Source organism: Leishmania mexicana, chromosome 5, assembly GCF_000234665.1.
Source record: "Leishmania mexicana MHOM/GT/2001/U1103 complete genome, chromosome 5".
In the NCBI taxonomy this organism is placed as follows: domain Eukaryota; phylum Euglenozoa; class Kinetoplastea; order Trypanosomatida; family Trypanosomatidae; genus Leishmania; species Leishmania mexicana.
Window position 1 is genome coordinate 1,355 of NC_018309.1, and position 16,405 is coordinate 17,759.

Here is a 16,405-nt window from a genome sequence, read left to right on the forward strand (position 1 = left end):
CGACGACATCCCCTAACCCTAACCCTAACCCTAACCCTAACCCTAACCCTAACCCTAACCCTAACCCTAACCCTAACCCTAACCCTAACCCTAACCCTAACCCTAACCCTAACCCTAACCCTAACCCTAACCCTAACCCTAACCCTAACCCTAACCCTAACCCTAACCCTAACCCTAACCCTAACCCTAACCCTAACCCTAACCCTAACCCTAACCCTAACCCTAACCCTAACCCTAACCCTAACCCTAACCCTAACCCTAACCCTAACCCTAACCCTAACCCTAACCCTAACCCTAACCCTAACCCTAACACACGCACACAACAACCTTTAATAGACCACACACACTAAGGGATAACAGCATCACAACCACAGCCATAACCAAAACCGTCACCATCACAGTCCTACACCACACACTTCCGCACACGGCACAGCAGCAACGCAAACAACTAAGAATGCACACAAATACAGCAGCAGGCTAAACAAACGCAACATGCAGCGCAGCTAGCGCAGTCGTGCAGCGGGCGCACCCCTTAATGGTCCACCATGTCACAGAGGCAAGGAGCACAAGCACGCCAAATGGGGCTGCCAAACATCAGCACGGCGGCGCATATTGTGCAGTGCACACCCTGGCAGTGTGTGGTCATGACGGGAGTACGCAATGCCGGAAAAGATTTGTGGACCGTCTCAGTGGGACAAAGTATAAGGCATCCCAGAGGATGAAAACACGCTGTCAAAAGAGGGAAAAACGCAGGCAATCATCCTCGTTCCACAGAGTACAGAGCCACGTGGCCGTCTAGAGGACACCAGTGTCACGCAACCCGGTACTCCTCTTGACCACGCAAGCACACAACCGTCGCAGCGCGCGTAGTCAAGAAGATACCGGAAATCTTTATCCCTGTCCGAGAGAGCTGTGAGAGGTTCTGTAGGGCAACAACGGTGACAATGTGGCTTCACTCAAATCAGCGTTGGTTTTTTGAGAAGTGTCAAAGACGAGGGTAAACTGCGCAAGAGGGAAGAAGGAGCTGAGGCGCTTGTTCATGAGAATGCTGATGTCATTCACCACGGTGCAGTTTCTCATGTCTAATGCTCGCTAGCAAGAGTCGGCACGTTTGTCAGAGCGCGGTGCTGCTCACAGGTGTTTCCACAGGGTTGAGAATTCAAAGTTTCGAGCCTGGCTCACAATCGTGTCACAAGGAACCAGTGTGAAGTTGCGTGCATGCTCGCTGGTTGACTGGTCGATCCTATTCCCAGCATTCCGGCAAGCAGGCGTCTCTCAGGGCTTCAAAGGATAGGCCGGGATTTTTGAAAGGCGGCAAGTCATCGAGCGCAGCAACACTATCTAGTCGCACGCACCGACGCAGTTTCACGTACAGTAGACAGTAGCGCCTGTTCGATGATGAGAAGCGGAGGACGGGAGTATGCGATGCCCCTGACGGCATCAGGCTGGTGCATATCCCGGGGCCGCAATGTCACCGATGCTTTATTCTCGGACAGGCGCTCACCATAATGTTTTCGAGTAACGAATACTGAAAGAGTGCAACGATGCTGGCGACACAGGGGTGAAAGATATTGAAAAGGTTAAAGAACCTTGTAGTCTTGGGAGGTTTGATATCCTGCAGCTCTGTGACTCCAGAGATATCAAGCACACCAACAAATGCGCATGTGCCAGCTGCTTCAAGGATGCTGGTGTGCAAAAATGGTGTATAAAACAGTTCGTCATATGTGGGGCTGCGAAAAGGTTGCCAAGGCTGTAGAGCTCAGAACAATCGTTCACTAGTATTCTAAGGGCCTTCACGCAGGTATTGAGGAGAGCTCCCTGTCGCGTGAGTGCCATTAGGGGATCTGGAGGTGTGCCCGAAGGGGCACCGAAAGCGGCAGCAGGATGTCACCTTGAGAGTTCCCAGAGCACGGTACTCCTCCACTCAGTAAGCATCCTGCAGTCCGCGTGCATTGACCTGCAGCTCGCCAAGGCGCTGCAAGCATCCGATCCCCGGCAAGGATGCCGCAGTCGTATTCCACGTGAGTAGTAGGAAGCGAAGCCTCACATTAAAGAAGCGGGTGCAAGTGTTCCACACTGTTTCTGACAGTGGTCAGTGGCAGAAGGCCGTTCCTGCGTGCTTCGAGCGCGAGCCTTTCAGCGGCACAGAGAGTCTCAGTATAATCTGAAAGGAGGAGAGAGACCCATTTGGTGATAAGCATGCACAGCAGCTGTCTTGCAAGCAATCCTCAAGACGTCAGTCTGCACAGTGTAGTTTGAGTGTTAGATTTGTCTTCTCCACACATCCCTTCACAGCCATGGAGGCGTGCTGCCCTTACTGATGTCGGTATCTAGTTTGCAGAATATGAATGCCTTCCCGCCTGACCCCATCCTCGGCTACCTATGTCACGCGGTCGCCGTGGTCTTAATTGATGGTTCATCCGGTGTTTGGTGTGGAGAAGGGTATGCAAGAAGGGTTGTAATGTATTGCGTTGACGAGAGTTTCCGGCTAAGATGATGATCACATGAGGTGCTAATCCGACGCACAGGTGTCCTGCAACATCGAGAGCAGGGGAGTCACACATCGAGAGTCGCATCAACCAGTCGGGAATGTTTTGTCAAACAACCTTCGTCTTCAGGCCCCTGTGGCAATAGTGGTGCACGCCCCGCGGAGCACGGAGGCCTTGAAATGCTTAGTGGCGGATCGCAAAGGAACAGGAAGTGACCTTAAGCCAAGAGATTTCTTTCGACAGGGAAGGCGTAAATCGAGAAAAGCGTCATCCGGATGGAGGGAGGAGGTGTCATAAAGCTGATGCGGCCATACAGAGAGAAGCAGTACGAGAATGTCCACATATCCACGTGGAAAAGTGCCTACCCTAGCTGCTGGATCACCAACACCCAGCCAAGTAGGCAGTAGTCATTTGTTTGCGTCCCTCTCTACAATGCAGGATCTGTCGTGTACACTTTGCGGTGTCGAGTGCAAAGACGTTCACGCGCAGAGAGCCTGCAAAGGATGACAGTGGTTTGAAATGATTGGGCACACCTTGCAGTTCTCCTTCTCCAGTTACGTGGCACTCGTTTGGAAAGCAGAGATGATACTGCTTTCGATTCGTTGTTTTTCACGAGTTTCGTGAAAATCGAGCATGATGGTGATTCTCCAGCCGTACAGAGCAGAAGGCGTTCGGTGAGCAAATGCTGCACGTCGTTGGCTTCCCGGCCACTTTTGTGGCGACCGGCAGCCCACAAGTCGTTGTGGCTGAAGAAAAATAGCGATGCGGTATCGCAGCTGAGACGCCAGCGACTGCGACATAGGTGCCCAGGGAATCAATGCACAGTAGCGCCCACTTCCCATTCTTTGACGAACAAAAGAAAATGAGGCTATTGAGCCCTCTCCGAAGTTATGGAGGGAACCTCCAGCGGGCGTGTAATTTTTAAAGGGGACACAGAAATCCAGAGACGAAAAGGAGGCGACGCCATACAGCCTTGTCCCCCCCCCTTTCGGTAAGTATAGGGGGTGTCTGCAAGATAAGCTCATCATTTGCCTTGCGGTTAATTAGAATTGCCTGAAACTGCATAACTGCCACGACCTTCAGTCGCTACTTCACGTATACGGGGGTGCTTTACCGAGTACAACGTGTAGAAGTACCGTCTGGGGACGTCTGCGGTTGGCGGTTGATTTTTCTTCCTTCAGCCCCCCCCCCCTCCTCCCCACACAGCTTTGGTAAGGTATCTCAAACTTGCGTGACATGAATGAGCAATGTGACCCGAACCAGAGATCCAGAGGTGCCTGCAAAAGCGGCTCGGTCATGATTACCTCTCGTCGCAGAGTGGGGGAGGGGCGCAGTTTTGGCGAGACTGGATACCTCAGCTGATTTTTTCTTCTGTTCTCTTTTTAGGGGGATGTGTGTAAGAGTGTGTGGGACTCCTGTGCTGGACTATTCATTCGGAATTCCACCATGACTCGAAGTGGTGTATGTTTCCTGCGGATTGTTCGAGTCTCCTTTCTGAAAGATAAGCAAACATTTTTGCTCGCCCAGGAACGTTCGCCACAGCTCGTACAGTATATTTTTTGGTCTGCTTTGTGCAGGCACTGACTGTTCGAGCGACAAACAGAAGTGATCTAAGGATATGCATTGTTCTCTTCCTTAGCTTCTATGCAGCAAGGGAGCAACTCTGAGGAGGTGATTTGCAAGTGATTCAGAGTGTCTGCCAGGTGTGAACGGTTCGTTTAGTTTGTTGTGTGTTTTCTGGAACCAGTGACTGCTGTCTGCCCTGAAGCGAATCTGTCGCAGGAATCTGTGGACTAATGTGAAATTGCTGAAAAGGAACGGTAACAAAAAAAAGAAATAATAGTGCGTGTGAACTTCTGTGGGTACTTCTAATTGAAGGACCTCTTCGACCATCATTGTGGACATCTTGTGTTCCCAAAACCGCGGTGCCGGGTATACCTGTGTATGCTCGTGTAGCAGAGAGGCAAAAAAAAGGAGATGAGAATATCCCTTTTGTTTTTTTTTCGGAAAGGGCGCTACTCTGCACGTACGGCAAGGTTGCGAAGGAAACTTGATACTGGAAAATGTCCTACTGTCCTCTTCACCACTTCAGAGCTTTTTTGTTTGGGCCTCCACTAACCGGCTTTTTCTTGCCGTAGGCTTTTCTTGTGCGGCGATCCTCAATTGTGATTTAGGTTTTTTTTTCAGCGGTACTGAATTCGACCATCGACTGATTCACTTCTCTTTTTTTGTGAATTCCGGTTTACCCTCTATGCCATGGAAAAAGCAAGCCTAAAGCACTTGGAGTTTCAGCTCCAGCGAGAGAAGGCGCTGACGAAAGATCTGGACGCGAAATGCAAATCACTGTCGGCACAGGTTGCTCAGCTGGAGCAAGATAAAGCCGAGCTTCGGCGCGAAAAGCTGTTTCTCGGCGAGGAGGCAAAAAAGACCTCGAAGCTAGATGACCGCATTCACATCCTCCAGAAAGAAGTGGAGAACCGCGACGCAGTCATCGCATCAGAGCGGGCGGCGACGCAGGCCGCGAGGGTGGAGGTGGAAGAAATTCGGCGCAACGCGAATGCTTCTATCGCCCTATGGACCGCGGCGGAAGAACAGTGGACAGCGGAGCAGACAGCATTAAACGAGACTGCTGCTCAGTATCGTTTGGAGATAGAAGATTTAAAGAAGGAAGCTCAAGTTCAAGGGGACGCACGCGCCGAACTGACGAAGCAGCTGCATACCGAAAAGGAGCGGTCGAACAGGCTGACGCAAGCGCGAGAGGCCATGGAGGTGGAGGTCAAGAGTCTGCACTCTCAGGTGGAGAAATTGCAGAACAAGGTTTGCGACCTCGAACAAACGGTGTACAAGCTAGACCTTGCCGGGGACAAGCAGCGTGAGGCAATTAACCTGAAAGATACAGAGGTCAAAACTCTCGAGGCCACTGTTGCTCGGCATATAGAAACAGAAGAGCGGCTAGAGCAAACGATCAGCTCACTTAACGATCGCATCAACGCGGCAAAGATGCTGAACCTGGAGGGAAAATGTGAGAACGAAAGGCTGCAGTGCGACCTTGTAGACGCCAAAAAGGAGGGTGAGCGCCTACATCTCCAAATAGAGTTGCTGAAGCGTGACTCTAACTTTCTCTCACAGAGCCATGCTAGCGTGCAAAAGGCGCTGGAGGATTTGAAGGAGAAGCATCGGCAGCTCCAGGAGGACATGAGAGACAAAAATGTCGAAATACGCCGGCATGAGCTCACGATCAGTCAGCTGAATATGGAGCTCAAAAAGAGTGAAAATCAGGGCGGTGAATGGTCATTTCAGTACTCGACATTGGAGACTGAGCTCCAGCAGACGAAGGAGGCACTGAGGAAATCATCGGCGTCTGTCGAGACACTCCTGCGCGAAAACAATGAGCTTGTGGAGCGGTTGAAGGAGCAGAAGCAGTTCATGGAGACAAAGGAGGAGGAGATGGTTGTGTTGCAGAGCCGATGCGACGAGCGAGCGGAGGCCTTTTCCCGAGATATCAGAGACCTGGAGAAGGAGATCACCGCCCGCCAGGCAGTGATTAATGAGTTGTCCGACCAACTCAATTCCGCAAGCGAGAAAAACGCGGCGTATCACTCCAAAATTCTCGAGGAATCCGAAGCAAGCGGGAAAACGCGGCAACATCTAGCTGAGATGCTGCAGCGGCTGGAGTCAAACGAGCACCACATTGTTTTGCTGGAGTGCGTTGCCGAGAAGGAAAAAATCTGTTCCTCCTTTTTAGGGGATCGGAACGAGGCCGCGATGTTGCTCTGTGCGAGCCTCTTGGGGCACTGCCAGATGCTGCAAGAGAAGACATGTGTGCTACTCGAGCATCAAGAAGAGCTTTCTCACGAGAGCTGCTTGAAGACGACGCAGCTTAAGGAGCTACAGTGTCAGAGTGAAGAGCAGAGGGAGCAAATTGCCGTTTTTCAGAGGGAACGAAACGAACAAGCTGAACGTCTTTCGGCAGTTTCGCGGGAAATGCTCGCTTCTGAAAATGAAGCTAACGAACTTCGAGGCGCCTTAGAGGCCTCGCGGAACGAGAATGTTTCCCTCACATCAGCTGTGGCTGGTCTCCATGAGCAGGTTGTTGCAAAAGATGCTGAGCTGGTGCGAAAGAACGCCGCGCTGGACAATTCCCAGTCCCGTGTCTGCGCTTTATCGGATGCCGCATCTGCCTTGGAGAGGGCTATGCTTTGTTATGCTATGGCGCAGATGGAGGAGGTGCAGGAGCTTTGGAAGAACCGTGTAGAAGTGGTAGAGCTGCATTTCACTTCTCTGCTCTCGCACTTGGCCGCCGAAAAGGCGTTGCTGCAGTCCTCGAAGGAGCAGGCGGAAGCCTCGTGCCGGGAATTGTCTGCGTTCGCGAAAGAAGCAAAAAATTCGATGAACAAAAGTGACCTCGCTGCCGCAGAGCGACAGGAAGCGCTGACGAGTCGCGCGGCTCTCCTGGAAGGGCAAATTGCTGTGGCACGCCGAGAAAAAGATCAGGCAGCCATGCAGCTGGCGACCTTGCTGCGACGATTTGAGGAGGACCGGAACTCCTTTGAGTCGCTCAAGAGAGAAACAAAGTGCACAATGCAGGAAGAGCGAGAGCGGCGTGAGGCAGCGGAGAAGGAGTGTGTGAAGCTGCGTGGCTGTATTGATGCCGAGGTGAAGCGGAAGTGCGAGTACAAAAAGGCTCTAGAGAATCTGAAAAAGCTACGCAGCGAGAGTGAGGACCTGCGTCGTGCTGAGAAAGCGCGTGCTGCAGAGGCGATAGGGAAAGCTAACACCGAATGCAACTATTGGGTGATGTGCTTCGACCATCTCAAGGATATGATTGAGAAGAGTCATCGCACAGGGGATCGTTTGCCGTCTATTGACACAGATACGGTTCACCGCTTGGAGGTTGCGAAAACCAAGATCAGTCCTATGCAGGCGCGCGAGGTGAACAAAGCGCTTTCGAGCCTTCCAAAATTGAAACGTGTACGAGAAGAGGCCTCTGACGCCCCTACGTAGAGGGAACACTACCATCGCCCTGGTGTTTTTTTATCTGTTTCCTGCTTTACTCATGGGCACGGACGACTGGGCTGTAAGCTGCTTATTTTTTCTGCCTCATGCGCTGTATTTCTTTTTTAGAAACTGATTTGCTATGCTCTACTTTTCTTTAGATGTTGTTCTAGATTTATGCCTATACCATAGGAAGAGAATCAAGGAGAGAAACAAATTTGTATCGCGCGATGCTCGCGCGTGACCGCAAGCAAAGGTCGAGAGAGGATGCACAAGGAGTTGTTTTTGTGCTTCGCTCTCTCTCTGCGGCTGGGTGTAGCCACTCTGCTCACGTACCACCGACGAACCTTCTCGGAATTGTTGCTCTAGTGCCACATCTCCTCCTCTCTCTCCTTCGTTTGCTCATGTCCTCGGTTGTTCTTGGATGTCCAGTAGCGTGCCGCCAGCGTTGACACCGGCGGTGAGACATGCTAAAGTATGGGGGAACGCGTTTGAAGGCCCGACTGACAGCTTTCAATCCATGGAAGCGCAGACCTGGAGGGCTGCAGCTTAATGGGCGGCCTCAGATGATCAGCCCTATCTACTTCCGCGGCAGATACAAGCAGCAGAACCCTGACGATCCATGTCGTCTACTAAAACCAAGCCACGTGCTCCTGAAGCGGTGCCCCGCGTGCAAGCGAACCATGTTCGTGCAGATCAAGGATAAAGACACGTTTCACATGTGTTGTGAAGGCGTACCGATGAAGGTGTACTCGGATATGAAGACCGTCATGAACATTGAACATAAGGTACTCACTCTTACTCGCCAGTGGGATGTCGAAAACGAGCGACCGTGGAGCAATCCTCATCGCCCGCGACCAAAGGGGCGATCAAAGTTCAAGAAGTAGACATCGGAGTAAGGAGCGTCTCGTTTTCTGCTAGTGAGAAGGTAATCGTGGGCTTTCTTAATGTTCTCTACTCGTACACTCTACTACCAACGGACAAAAGAATACAGGTGAACAGACACGCAGACACACACACAAAGCCAACACCTGCAGCCATTTCTGCTTCCTCCATTTTCTCATGCTCGTCCACAGGCTGGCTAATTTGGAAAGCCTCTCGCGGGTGTCCTTATTACGCGGAGCGCTAATGAGGAGAACCCCCACTTTGTTCGCTCATCTGTGGAGAAGTGTGTAGGGCCATGAGTAGGGGACTCAGGTCCAGTGCACCAAGGTGTTTTGCTGTGTGTCACACTCCCAGGCGTTGCTTTTGACACTCTTTTTCATGATCCTTACTTCTCACCACTCACGGCTTCAATTCCTCTCTTTCTTCTTCCTTTGAATTTCGATTCATGCAGAAGTCTCTGTATCCGCCGTTCTCGTCACTGTACTCATTAGCTCGGGACACATACACACATACACACATACTCATGGGCTGGTTTAGCTGGGTTTGGGACTGGCTGTCCTACTTGGGGCTGTCCAACAAAACAGGTAAACTCCTTTTTCTTGGACTGGACAACGCCGGCAAAACCACCCTTCTTGGCAAGCTGGCAACGAATCAGGTTCACGTCCACCGCCCTACATTTCACCCGAACTCGGAGGACTTGACTCTGGGGGGCATCAAACTGAAAACCATTGACATGGGTGGCCATCAGCAGGCACGTCGGCTCTGGAAGGATTACTTCACAAAGGTCGACGGCGTCGTTTTTATCGTTGACGCAGCGACGCCACAGCGTTTTCCAGAAGCAAAGAGCGAGCTTGATATGCTGCTGCAGTCGGAGGAACTCGCTAAGACGCCGTTCCTCATTTTAGGCAACAAGATCGACATGCCGGGCTGCACATGCTCTGAGGGGCAACTCGTCATGGAGATGGGTCTGGATGGCACACTCACGGGCAAGTCGACCCCAGTAACAGACCCCAATGTGCGTCCCCTGGAGGTGTACATGTGCAGCGTAGTCAAGAACGTCGGCTACGGTGACGGCTTCCGCTGGCTCTCACAGTATCTGAAGAGCTCGTAGAGAACCCTATGACATGTGCACTTGCGATGTGCGTATAGGCGACTGCGCTTGCATAGTTGATTGGCTTTTTTTCTGAAGATAAAAACGGAAAGATATATGAAGAAAGCAGTGCAAGAAAGTCGAAGCCAGAAAAACTCGTTTTCTTTTCCCTCCTCTATTGTGTAGATGTGTTTGTGTTGGCGTGTGTGTATGTGCTCTGTTGTGGTGGGGTCGCGCATGTGCCCCTAAAGTGGCTTACTTTTTTTCTTTTTGCTTCTTCGAACGGCATGGGCTTTCAACAACTGCCGCTCTGCTTCCTTTTCTGACTGTGCTTGCTTGCCCCTCTCGTTTTCCTTTGAAGGACCAGAAGCCTTGGACCGGGGTAGCGGAGGGTGAGTGGGAGGGGGTGCAATCCTACAGCGCAGCACCCTGCTGCGCTGAGATGAAAAAGGAAATCATGTGAAGCGCGAAGTTACCATCGATATCTCATTTTCCTGCCACGGGCACTAACAATACTGTTGAGGCCACACTGCCTCCTACAACCGTTTGCTTGCCTTAAGGAGAACAAGAGAAAAGCACGATACAAAGATCAACTGGCGCCGCCCGCTTTCCTTTGCCTGTTAGCTGTTTCCGCTGCCCTGTGCAGTGAAAGTGCTCGCGCAAAGGTGTGTGCTAGCAGGCGCTTGAAGTCTATGTCGCACACACAGGAGTTGCTGACTGTTACTGCAGGGAAAGAACAATGCGAACGGCAAGGAGGTGGTGACAAAGAGTTGGCAGCGCGTGAGGGTGGGCGCTGGTTGTACCGGGCTTCTTTTTTGTTCCTTTTTATGTGTGTTGAATGAAGAGGGTCGAAGGCGTCCGCGCTCGCTGAGTATGCTCATGCAGTCACTCTTATACACAACCCATTTCCTTGCCTTCCTTCCTTTGCGCATGCTATCTTTTACTTCTCGTGTATGACGCGTCCCATCTCCGGCCGTACACTAACGACTACACCGAAAATGCGCAGCAATGACTCAAGGCACCTAAGGCCTCGTACGCAGAGACTACAGTACATACTTTTCTCCGTTCTAAAGGAGGACAACGTTCTTTCTGTTTTTCCTTGATCGCTCCTCTTAGCCGGATGGCGGCGAAAAAGGGAAAGGGAAAGAAGGCAACGGCGGCCAAGGCAAAGGCTGAGGAGCTGCGTCTTATTCAGCTGCGCACCTTGGAGGCGGAAGCGGAGGAGTTTCAGCGGTCCGAGAATGAGCGTCGCCAGCACGATGAGCAAGAGGAGCACATAGCATTTCTGCGCGATGAGCAGCTGCGTAGTATGCACCAAAAAGACCGTCGTATTGACGAGATCATGCAGGAGCTCACCCGTGTGACGTCGGCAATGCAGGATGACAAGAGCAGTTATGAAAGCCAGATTCATCAACTGAGCACGCTGCGCGATGCGCTTCTGAATGAGGAAAGCCTCCTGAAGGTGGAGATGGAGGAGCTGCATGGCATTCTGCAGCAGGAGCGCGGGAGTCACGGAGCATATGTGCAGCAACTGCGCGAAACTCTGGAGACGGAGCGCAGTCTGCATCAGGAGGAAAGGCAGCACCTCCGGTCCCAAGTGTGCGAGGCAACGGCCGAGATGGAGGACAGCAGGCGGCAGCTGCAGCTCGCCTGCGAGCTGCGAGAATCAGCGGAGCACGAGTTCAAGGTGAAGGTGCGCGACCTGGAAAGGGAACTTGAAAAGGCGCTTACAATGAACAAGGCTCTACAGGATGCCGTGGAGGGGCGTGAGATCGAAGACCGTAAGAACGTGACTCTGCTGCAGCTGTTGAATGTGCAGCTGGAGTCAGACAAGCGGCGGTATGAGGAAGACCTCTGCGAAGAACGTGAGCGGACGAGCTGTACCCAAGAGGAGGCAAGCAACCTTGAGGCGAAACTAAAGGAAAGCCAGCATGAACTGGACACCTTCAAGGAAGAAGCGCGGACAGCGAGGCGGTTGTGTATGGACGAACTGCACGAGTGCAAGCTGCTCACGGAGCAGTTGAAGTTCGACGCCAAGTATCTGCAGAGTGAGATGGAGTCGATGCGTGCCGAGCACGCCGCCGAGGTGGAGAAGAGGGAGGCGGCCGAGTCGGCGATACAGGCTGAGGTGCAGCAGTGCAGGGTAGAGCTGGAGGCGTCGCAAAAGAAGAACAACGAGTTGGAGGCGCTGCTGGTGCGCAAAGAGCGAGAGCACTTTGACAAGGTCACTTTTCTGAACGCTCAGGTCGCGAACGGTCGCACTGCGATTGCGCAACTGCAGGAAAAAATGGAAAAGGAACGGGCCGAGTACGGGAACGATCTTCAGCGGCACAATGATACGATTCAGCAGTCCATGCAAGAGCTGGAACGAATCAACAGCGCTGAGAGCGCCCAAGCGAGTGAGCGGCACATGTACGAGCAGCAGCTGATAACCGACCTGGATAAGTTCAAGGAGACCATCAGGGATCTGCGCACACGCATGATGTCGAAAGACGAGGCGTATGAGCAGCTACGAGAGCTGAAGGAGGGCGAGATCGAGCGCCTGCGGGGCATTCTAGACGCGCACTTCATCCCGCATCGCCAAAACATCGAAGTGCCCCGCGAAAGCAGCCGAGTAGACGAACTCTTTTTGGTGTCAGAGCAACTTCGGACACTGAAGAAGGAGATGGCGCTGAAGGAGACGGCTGCGAAGGAGACGGAAAGATGGCTCCGTGCACGCATTGCAGAGCAGGTCGAGATGATTGACTCCCTCCAGCTTGACCTCAAGCGCACCGAGCTCTCCCGAAACGAGGCCATTCGTACGCTGAAAGACGAAGTCGAGAGGCTGCGCAAGACACTCGAAGTCCACTGCATACCATGCTCGTAGCCAACGGCGGCTCTGGCTCTTGTTTGTCTCGTGTGGCCTCTCCTGTGGCATTGCATATGTTCATGTCTTTCTGTATCCCGCCATCGCTGTGTGTGCGTGACCTTTTTTGCTCTCGATGTAAAGTACATTTTTTGTTTTTTGTGTTGGTGCACTTTGTGTGCGGCGAGTTTGGCCTCGTCCTTCTCGGCCTTCTCCTCCCTTTACTTGTTTTCCTTGCTCGTGGTGATGGATGTAGACCGCAGGCAAAAACATATACACACGCACGCACACCTGAGAGTGTCACAACCAACAAAAGCGGGGAGGGTGCAGGTAGGGGCGAAAAAAATATGAGTGAGGTTGTGCTCTCGTGTTCGTGATGCCACTGAACTGTCCGCCGCCCGCCCACTATGTATTCTCGTTTCGTTCTTGGTTTCTTGCTCCTTGCTGAGCGAAGCGGTGGGATGACGATTATGATACATGGACCCTCCGTTAGCCTCATTCGTTTTCCACTGTTCTACTGTCATGCTTGTGTGCGCTGTGAAAAGGGCCAAGTCAAAAGGGGAGGGGACGTTGTTTGACGAATGTACGTTTCTCATATAGAATCGTGACACACTGGTCAGCTTCAAGTCTCTCTCCCCCAGCACGGGTCATGGACGCGGTTGGTACCCCCTAGCGGGGCTGCCGTGCAGCGAGAGGCTCTGTGGGTGCGTTGCACGTGCAAAGGTGCATCTATCTGTGCGGCCTTTAGATGTGCTAGTCTCTGCGCATGAGGTGGAATCGGAAGAGGAAGGGAGAGGGGTGAGAGCAGAGGATGAGGCTGGAGGTGTATGGCGAGGCTGCCACGCCATCTCTTACTCCCCCTTCTGTCAAAAGTGCCGCACTCTTTTCACCCCCTCTCTCGATTCCGGCTCCACTTCCTTCCATGTATGTGTTGTCGCGTTGCCCCTCCGCGTCTAATGTCTTCACTCCTTCTCCCTCTCCTTGTAGCTCTGTCTGCGGCCAACTGTCGCTGTGTTTGCTGCTTTCATTTTTTTTGTCTCCCCACTTCCCTAGCAGGGGCGCCTCCGAGCACCAAACCCAAAACAAGTTGCTCGTATTCACACTACAGCGTGGACACGATCCCTTCTCCACACCGTCCCCCTCCCCCCTCCCCACCCACACACACACATATATACACATACACATAAAGAGACAAAAACGAACGATGCAGCCGAGCGCTAGGGGTAAGACGACCGGCGTGTACGGGGCGGAACGGATTCCCGGTAACTATGTCAAAACCCTGACTGGAGCTGTGCGGGGCGAGGAGCTTTTCTGCCGCCCTGACTTGGAGCGGCCGTGGCGGTCAGCAGACAAGCAGCGCAGCGCTGCCACGATTGCGCTGAAGGAAAAGGAGATTGAGGAGCTGATGCGGCTGTGCTCTAGCTTGCGAACGGAGCTGAGCAACACGAAAAGTGACTCTCTCTTCCTGGAGTACTCACTGACGGAGAGGACCAAGTTGCAGCTGGCGGAAAAGCAAAATGAGGTGGATGCGCTGCAGCGACGCGTAGAGAAGCTTGAGAAGGAGAAGAAGGAGGCTGCGGCAGCCACCGAGAGCCAAATTCGCCTTCTACGCTCGCAGGCGGAGAACGAGTCCATTGGCTTCAAGAACGAAGCACGTGTCTCCACCGAGCGATGCGCGGAGCTGATGAAAGCCTTCCAGAAGCAGCTCGAGGACGTCAAGGCTGCTGGTGTGCGGGAGGTGGAGTTTGTGGAGGCCCGCTTCGCAGCAAAGGTCAATGAGGTAACCACGGAGCTGAAGGCGGTACGTGAGTCGAAAAAGGCCTTGGAGGAGCACTACCGTGCGGTGGAGGCACAGTCTGCGAACATGGTGCATCGCGTCGAGGCGGATTACAAGGAGAGACTGCGGTCGTTGGAGCAGCGGATCGAGGAGCAGCGGATAGAGTACGAGGCCCAGCTCGCCAAGGAACGAAAGGAGAAGGAGGCGGCGGTTGGTGAGTCGAAGAGAACGACAGAGAAACTCGCCGTATTGATCGCTGACAAGGAGGAGCTGCTTCAGAAGCAGAAGTTGTGGAACAGCTATATTCTCTCCCACTTGGACACCTTCTACCATAGCTTCATCGCTGTCGCCCCCGAGATGGCAGTGAATCCGACTGGGGTGCAGTTCCAGCAGGTGCCGGCGCTCTACGCACCACGCTGCGTTCTCGAAGATCCAGAGTCCAAGGTGAACGTTGAGCGCATAGCGTATCGCGTTGCGCAACTGAAGCTGTTGAAGGCGCTACCGCCACTAGGAGAGGCGGCGGTGCGGCGTGGCGCTAAGCCGCCGAGTGCAGCTCAGCTTGACCAAGTCGTGGAAAGTCAGGAGCGTCTGTGGCGTGCGCTGCGCGAGCTCGAGGATCAGAAAAGTGAGCTGGAGGCGACGGTCAACAGCTTCACCTCGCGCCTATATTTCTTCAGCGACAATCTGGAAGAGTCTCTGCGCCGCGGCCCCAGGCCCGTTCCGCCGCCACTGCGTGATGTGGTCTTTCTGTGTCTGTGCGTTCCGAACGGGCGGGTACTGTGGGCCGCGGACACGGAGCTGATGCGGACGTCAGTGCAGATGCTGTACGGCACCCTGCGGCTAAAGATGGGCGAGTATGGCGCCTACGAATGCTACAGCGACGACGTGTCGATGCTGCTTGCGTTCGCTGATGCGACAGCGGCGTGCCGCTTCTGCACCGAGAGTCAGGAGTGGCTTATGAGACTTCCCTGGCCAGCTGCCCTTTTGAAGCTGCCGGAAGCGCAGGAGGAGCGGTCTGACGGCGGGCGGTTGCTGTATCGAGGCCTGCGAGTCTCCATGGCGCTCCACGCGGGTGAGGCCTACGTGGAACCGTCCGGCATCCCGCTGAACTGGGTGTACCGTAACCACTACTACGGCAAGGCGGTCTCTCAACTGGTGCACCTTTGCTCTGTCACGCAAGGTGGTCAGATCATTGCGTCCATCGCGGCATGGAACCTCTGCGTGCGGCGGAGGCACGAACTCGGTGCTGTGGTGGCCAAGAGCCTTGGCACACTCCCCATTGTCTCCTTCAACAGTCAGTCAGGCGTTCAGGAAAAGCAGAACATTGAGCTGCTGCAGATCCTTCCGATAGAGCTCGAAGGCCGAACGTTTACGACACCGAGCAAGGCAGTCATCCCCCCGGTCTCCTCCCTTACCGGGGTGAAGGAGTCCGTCCTAGCAGCCGAGGTGGCGGCCGTGGAGGCGCAGCGCGAGCGGGTACACGATGCACTCGCCATTCTGCAGGAAGAGTGCAACAGCATTCAGAGCAGCATGGGCACTCTTGTCGCACGCACGCGAGCGGCTCTACCGCACTTTCACCTCCTGCCGCCGTCGGAAATGGTTACGCAGATGAACGATTTGTACAGCGTCATGGAGCGGGTGGCCGTGCGAGCTGAGGAGCTCTATACTGACCTGCAGGATGTTGCACACGCACAAGAAGAGCTGGGTGCGCAGGCACAAAGCATCAAAGACTACTTCCAGCAGCAGGAAGCATCCGCCGCCCGCGAGGATGACCTTCGCACGAAGACGGAGGCAATACGGCGAAACATGAATCATACGCTCCAGCTTGAGAAAGACCGACACCGCGCTGAGACGGAGAGCCTTCAGCTCGCACTTCAAGATCGAGAGCAGTTGATCCGCAAACTGCATCAGGAGTCCCAGTCGCGGCTGACCGTGGCAGCCGTCGAGTCTTGAGCGTGGCTGAGCCAGTGCACCGAAGCCACCTCCAACAGCTCTCTCTCAACCAGATCCGAAGAACGCCGTGCGAGCGATTCTGAAAAGTCCGGGACGCGGAGAAGAGCGGCAAGAGCCGGAGCATAGATGCCATAGAACGGCGTCTGGAGGCCCAAGGTGTACGGGTGCCATGCCGTTGAGGTGTGTTCCCCCTGGTCCCCATCACCATCTCTCCCGCTCTCTCACGTCTTTTTTACCTCCAGGGCTGTTGTGCGACACCCGCCTACGACAAACACACACACGGGACGTGAAGCGGGTACGTTACCGGTACGTATCATCCACCCTTTCTTCCTTCTTCGTCCCCCGGTAGTGGCTTCCTCTCACCGCCGCGT

The 16,405-nt window shown here is 53.7% G+C and overlaps 5 protein-coding genes across 5 annotated transcripts; all 5 read left to right on the forward strand.

Moving 5' to 3' along the window:
• Window positions 1-4,745: 4,745 nt before the first annotated feature.
• LMXM_05_0010 (conserved hypothetical protein) lies at window positions 4,746-7,493 on the forward strand (the record flags this gene model as incomplete). Its single annotated transcript, XM_003871840.1, has 1 exon — window positions 4,746-7,493. One exon carries the CDS (start codon window positions 4,746-4,748, stop codon window positions 7,491-7,493), a length of 2,748 nt encoding a protein of 915 aa, XP_003871889.1.
• Window positions 7,494-7,951: 458 nt separating this feature from the next.
• Window positions 7,952-8,371, forward strand: LMXM_05_0020 (conserved hypothetical protein; the record flags this gene model as incomplete). The annotated part of the gene is made up of 1 exon (XM_003871841.1): window positions 7,952-8,371. One exon carries the CDS (start codon window positions 7,952-7,954, stop codon window positions 8,369-8,371), a length of 420 nt encoding a protein of 139 aa, XP_003871890.1.
• Window positions 8,372-8,892: 521 nt separating this feature from the next.
• On the forward strand, window positions 8,893-9,480 carry LMXM_05_0030 (putative small GTP-binding protein; the record flags this gene model as incomplete). Its single annotated transcript, XM_003871842.1, has 1 exon — window positions 8,893-9,480. One exon carries the CDS (start codon window positions 8,893-8,895, stop codon window positions 9,478-9,480), a length of 588 nt encoding a protein of 195 aa, XP_003871891.1.
• Window positions 9,481-10,579: 1,099 nt separating this feature from the next.
• LMXM_05_0040 (putative paraflagellar rod component par4) lies at window positions 10,580-12,325 on the forward strand (the record flags this gene model as incomplete). Its single annotated transcript, XM_003871843.1, has 1 exon — window positions 10,580-12,325. One exon carries the CDS (start codon window positions 10,580-10,582, stop codon window positions 12,323-12,325), a length of 1,746 nt encoding a protein of 581 aa, XP_003871892.1.
• A 1,183-nt stretch (window positions 12,326-13,508) lies between these two features.
• LMXM_05_0050 (conserved hypothetical protein) lies at window positions 13,509-16,034 on the forward strand (the record flags this gene model as incomplete). The annotated part of the gene is made up of 1 exon (XM_003871844.1): window positions 13,509-16,034. The coding sequence occupies one exon, from the start codon at window positions 13,509-13,511 to the stop codon at window positions 16,032-16,034; it is 2,526 nt and encodes an 841-aa protein (XP_003871893.1).
• Between the last annotated feature and the right edge of the window lie 371 nt (window positions 16,035-16,405).